General features: G+C 39.7%; 1 protein-coding gene across 1 annotated transcript; it reads right to left on the bottom strand.

Annotated features, from left to right (window-relative positions):
• Nucleotides 1-2,687: 2,687 nt before the first annotated feature.
• On the bottom strand, nt 2,688-4,268 carry LOC141020753 (uncharacterized). The gene is made up of 4 exons (XM_073495693.1): nt 4,064-4,268; nt 3,580-3,590; nt 3,094-3,380; nt 2,688-2,835 (listed from the first exon to the last, which is right to left on the bottom strand). Exons 1-4 carry the CDS (start codon nt 4,266-4,268, stop codon nt 2,688-2,690), a joined length of 651 nt encoding a protein of 216 aa, XP_073351794.1.
• Between the last annotated feature and the right edge of the window lie 612 nt (nt 4,269-4,880).

The raw sequence follows: 4,880 nt of genomic DNA, 5'->3' as shown, positions 1-4,880 counted from the left end.
CTTTTTTGGACTTTGCTTACTCATGTCCTTATTACATTATACATCTTTGTTACATTATACATCTTAGTTTTGTTTTTTTTTGTTTTTACCAGACCACCCTCAAAGTCCAACATTTGTTACACTAGAATTAACACCTCGCACAAAGCAATTAGTACGCAGTGCAACCCCTAAATCCTTTATTTGGAAAGTTAGGGTCACACACCCTTCCAAATAGCTGCTCCCGCCATTTGCCACCCTCACACCGACCGACGAGGAAGAGTTTGTTTACAATGAAGTTATCAAGCATACTACTTATTCCAACTCCAAGATTAAAGAGTTTGTTTCCCTCTTTTCCTCATTTTTTAACATAAATCTTTTTTTGTGTGCCATTTTTTGAAATGTATTTTTTAAATCTTTTTGTATTGTAGTGTTAGGGTTATTGACATTGATGGTAGGTGGGTCACCCTCGGTGAGCTTGCCAACTGTGTGAAGGGAATTGGGCAACTATCAACTAGCATTGCTGAGTTACATGTTCGCATTCTTCAGTATAAGGAAACCCCAAGAAGGCTTATATTCCCTTGGATGTTGTCTGTGTATCTGTTGATAGAAGACTTCAAATGCAAGTGTGTATTGAAGTATTTTCGATGGGACCAATTTTACATTCTTAGTCACCAGGATCAGGTATGTTATGTTTTGCTGGATTTTTTTTCATATTCTGTTGCCTCTTTTCTGTTATTGTTAAACTGTTTTTTTTCGTGTGTTGTTTTGCTTCAATATATTGTAGCTCTAGTATAACTTCCTTGGTTACTTTGTAATTAGTTTCTTGGTATCTTCATGTCAATATTAGTACTCTTTTTTTACCTCTTTCATGATAACCTATTTTCATGCACACTGGTAACTTTACAGTTAGTGTCTTGGTAACTTCCTGTTAATATCAGTACTCTTTTTTTACCCTGGTTTTTGTTTGTTTCTGTGATGATAACCCCTTTCATGCACACTGGCAACTTTGACCTTCATGCCCTGATAATTTTTTTAGTTGCCTCCCATGTGAATTTTCAGTACCATCTTTTATCTTGGTAATTTCATTTTTTCTGCCCTGCCAAGCTTACTGCCTTTTATTTTTTGCAGTTGCTATTCCCTACTTTGCAAAAGTTGGGTCTCGGTACAAATGACGGGCATTGGTATGTGTTGTCACTAAATCTCAGGGCGAAGCGGTTCGAAGTTCTAGATTTATCGCGTGAACAAGATAGTCCCTCTCCTCTCGAGCATGCAACAAGATACATGAACGCTGCAAAGAAGCCTTGGTTGATAAATTACAAGGACTCGCATAAGTAAATTCAGGACTATGAACTTGTGTACATTGATGTGATGAAACAGGATAATGGGTTAGTTGTGGATTATTCACTCTCTTTTAACAGCCCACTATATGTTCTGATCACCATTTTTTGACCCGTTCGCAAACTCTATAAACTGATTGTGGCTTTTTGTCCATGACAAATGTTTCAGCATTGATTGTGGATTTTTTGCCTGCACGTATCTTGAGGTGTGAGATGGGAAAAATATCCAGGCCTTAACTCAAGAACAAATTCCAGCTCTCCGGAAAATTATGACATTGAGGTGGTTAGATCATGATCAAAACGAATGCACGCAGTGGCGTTATCATCTGTTTGGCAGCGGATGATGAGGTGAGATTTTCGATACAACTGTGTTGTTATATTTTGTTTAGTTGCATCAGAGGCACATCATAACAGGCATATATTCATGTGAGGGTTGGTAACTGATGTTGTCAGAGTGTGATAACTTGTACCCAACTATCCTGAAAACTTTTTTACATGAATCTGTCATGACAATGTCATGGAGCAAAGTGTTGACATGTTGTTTTACTGTACTATACAAATTCCAAATTCACTGTCCAGATGATAAATTCATTGTTGTCACTACAATTTGGATCACATTTTATTTGATAAGTGGGAGCATTTTTGGTCGAAGACTGGGATTACTTGCTTCTAATTTATTAGGAAGTCCAAGCAGGCGTAATTTTTGGTTCATAAATAATACAATGCAGTGCCGGTAGCTTACAGAAAATGTAGATATAAATTTTTGGATTTACAAATCCATGACAACTTCATCATACAGTGCTGGTAACTCGCATAGTAGGGTGTTGATAGCTTGCATAAAATATAGATATAATTTTTTTGCATTACAAATCCATGATAACTCCATCATACAATACTCGTAACTAGAATAGTATGTTGCTGATAGCTTGCACATTATGGTCCATAAAAAGAATGTAGCCACCATCTTCCCTTTTCATAGCACCTTCTTCATTTATCTTGCGAGGGGATATTTGCATTTGCGTTTGTCATGTTCCACACTCCCGCACACACCACACTTCCTTGTTGGCTTGGGCTTCACAATTTCAAAACCTGACTACTTCCTTTTTGACTTAGGCCGGCCCTTCGTTGTAGTCTTGGGAGGGTCTAGTATCATCTTTGGGTTTGAGGACGGAGCTGCATCACGATGTGGGGGGTGGATGACAAAAGCATGATTGTTTTTGCTAGCATGTATCATCGCACACACACTTTCTTGCTGTGTGGCGGGGTTCTCCTGTCGCTGCACATTAGTGGCACTTTTTTGCTGTGCGGGGTGGTTCTCCTGTTGTTTTGCATCGGGGGCGATTTAGTGCTGTGTGGCGGAGTTGTCTTCATTCACCCGCCCCACAGGTATCGAGCAGGGATCCGGATGTCCTTGAAACGATCCTTTTGCTTCTTCCTTTTCCTTTCTTGCTTTTTAAGTTGATTATTCTTCAGGGTTTCAAGCTCCTCCTTGAAATTATACAAGTGTTTTCTTGCCAATCTGGTTCCATCATCTGTTAGGCAAGCGTCTTTGGCTTATGCCTTAAATTCTTCTAGAATTGACATATATCGCATGACGCTTTTGCCCTCCTCTGGCATCGACTTCTTAACTGTTGGTTGTTAGAAATCAGGTTGAATAAGATCCTCCTCTTGATCCCAAGTCCACCTCTTTAGAATGTACTTTTCAGGTATCGCATAAACCCCAATCTGGTCCATCACTCGTAGTACGTGTGCGCATAGTAGTTCGTCACGATCAAACTTGCAGCAAGAACACGAGTATGTCTCTTCATCAATGTTTGCTTGCACATGGTAGTCCCTGTCTCCATATTTCGGTATTATCCCCCGTACCAAGCTGACCTTGAAGGTACCACCATCCAATGTGTCGCATCTGTAGGCTGATTTCACCTTCATCTCCACCTGGAATTTGCAAAACAGGTTATGTGTGTACAGCCCCCGCACCTGCATCTCCAACGGGTTCATCGAGTACATTTCGGTTTCTTTGTACATTGTTTCCAACTGCTCTGACACGCTAGCCATCACCTTATCCTGTATCGCAGTGTACTGTTGTGCGAATTCGACCAGTGAGTTGTTTGGGTTGACATACTTCTTGAGCACAGAGTTAAAACCCTCGCTTCTTGCCGTGGTTTGCAAGAACGGGAAAAAATCATGCATATAGTATGTCGGGACCCAACACTTCCTATTTTCCCATAGCCAATGGAAATGCTTGTTGTCGGTTTGGCCATACGCTTCCATCAACTGCATTCATAACAGAAACATGGTAACATCAGGTATTGAAGGGTGGTAACCTTATTTCAGACAAATTGGTAACTAGAACACCATAGTTGTTGATAATCCTATCACACACACCTGATTATTTTTAGTTCAAGCATCATGGTAAGTACATTGCACATAGGACGATTTTTTGTCCACGGTGAATACCACTCGGTGTGTGTGTAGTACAAGCATCATTTTTAACTAGCAAAAAAACAAGATTCCTATCAATCCCCACTAGTTGGTGATTGAAAAGTTATTTTGTAACTAGTGGGGCATACAACCGAAACGCGTGCAACAAACATGATAGGTTTAGTACAGAAAATAATGAAATGGAGGTAATTTTGTTATAATCATCTGGTAACCTGTCACCTTCTTACATGGTAATTGTTGATCTCATGCATGGAAACCCATTTTCTTGTGTTCAAGGTAGTGAGGGTGGGAAGGAAGTAAAATACCAGTCATGCTGTTGTCAACACAATCCTTGAATGCCTTGTTTAGTGGCTCATCGTCAGCCATCAGCTTCCCAAGCTTCGCCTGTGCTTTTTTCATTGTATGCCAGCAGCAATTCCTGTGTACTATCCCGATGAACACCTCATCAATAGCACTCCTCATTGCAAAATCTTGATCTATTATTATGTTCTTTGGTGCAATTCCACCCATTGCATGCAAGAATGCATTAAACAACCACACAAAGTTACGAGATACTCCCTCCATTTTTATATACAAGGCCACAAACTCAAATTACAAGTACCAATGTAACATTTAATGTCTGTTTTGCAAGTCAGTTATTCTTTTCGTTTATTGGGATCATTAATACGCCGCATGCATGCAAGCAAACTGAGTGGAGAAAATAACTGAATGTCATTATGACTGTACGCATGCAAGTATTAAAAATATTGCTAGTATGAGAAAATATCATTAAGTTTGCCTTGATTACTGTTGGTGGCCTTGTATAAATGCAAAATGTATATTTCATAGTGGCCTTTTATAAGTAAATGGAGGGAGTAGTTCATTTCGAACAAATCCACAACCAAACTGGATTGACTGCCCATGGTTATTAATGCCAATGAAGGGTGCACGGGGCATCTTGTACATGTTTGTCATGTATGTTGTGTCGAAGGAGATGACATCATTGTACCTAGCGTACTGCGCGACGCACCATCTATCCAGAACAAATTTTCCACTCTGTCCTCATCCTCAAGCTTTATTCTCCAATAGAAATCTGGATCTTGTGCATTCATATCTTGGAAGTATGAGATTGTGCTCCCCATA

Source organism: Aegilops tauschii, chromosome 3 (genome assembly GCF_002575655.3).
Source record: "Aegilops tauschii subsp. strangulata cultivar AL8/78 chromosome 3, Aet v6.0, whole genome shotgun sequence".
NCBI lineage: Eukaryota > Viridiplantae > Streptophyta > Magnoliopsida > Poales > Poaceae > Aegilops > Aegilops tauschii.
This window is presented reverse-complemented; position numbering and strand designations above follow the sequence as displayed.

Excerpts from the sequence above, each read along its gene's own strand:
- LOC141020753 (XM_073495693.1), bottom strand. The coding sequence starts at position 4,268 with ATGGGTGGAATTGCACCAAAGAACATAATAATAGATCAAGATTTTGCA. Across the intron at positions 2,836-3,093 it reads TACTCGTGTTCTTGCTGCAA|ATTGGCAAGAAAACACTTGT; the intron begins GTTTGATCGTGA and ends TGATGGAACCAG.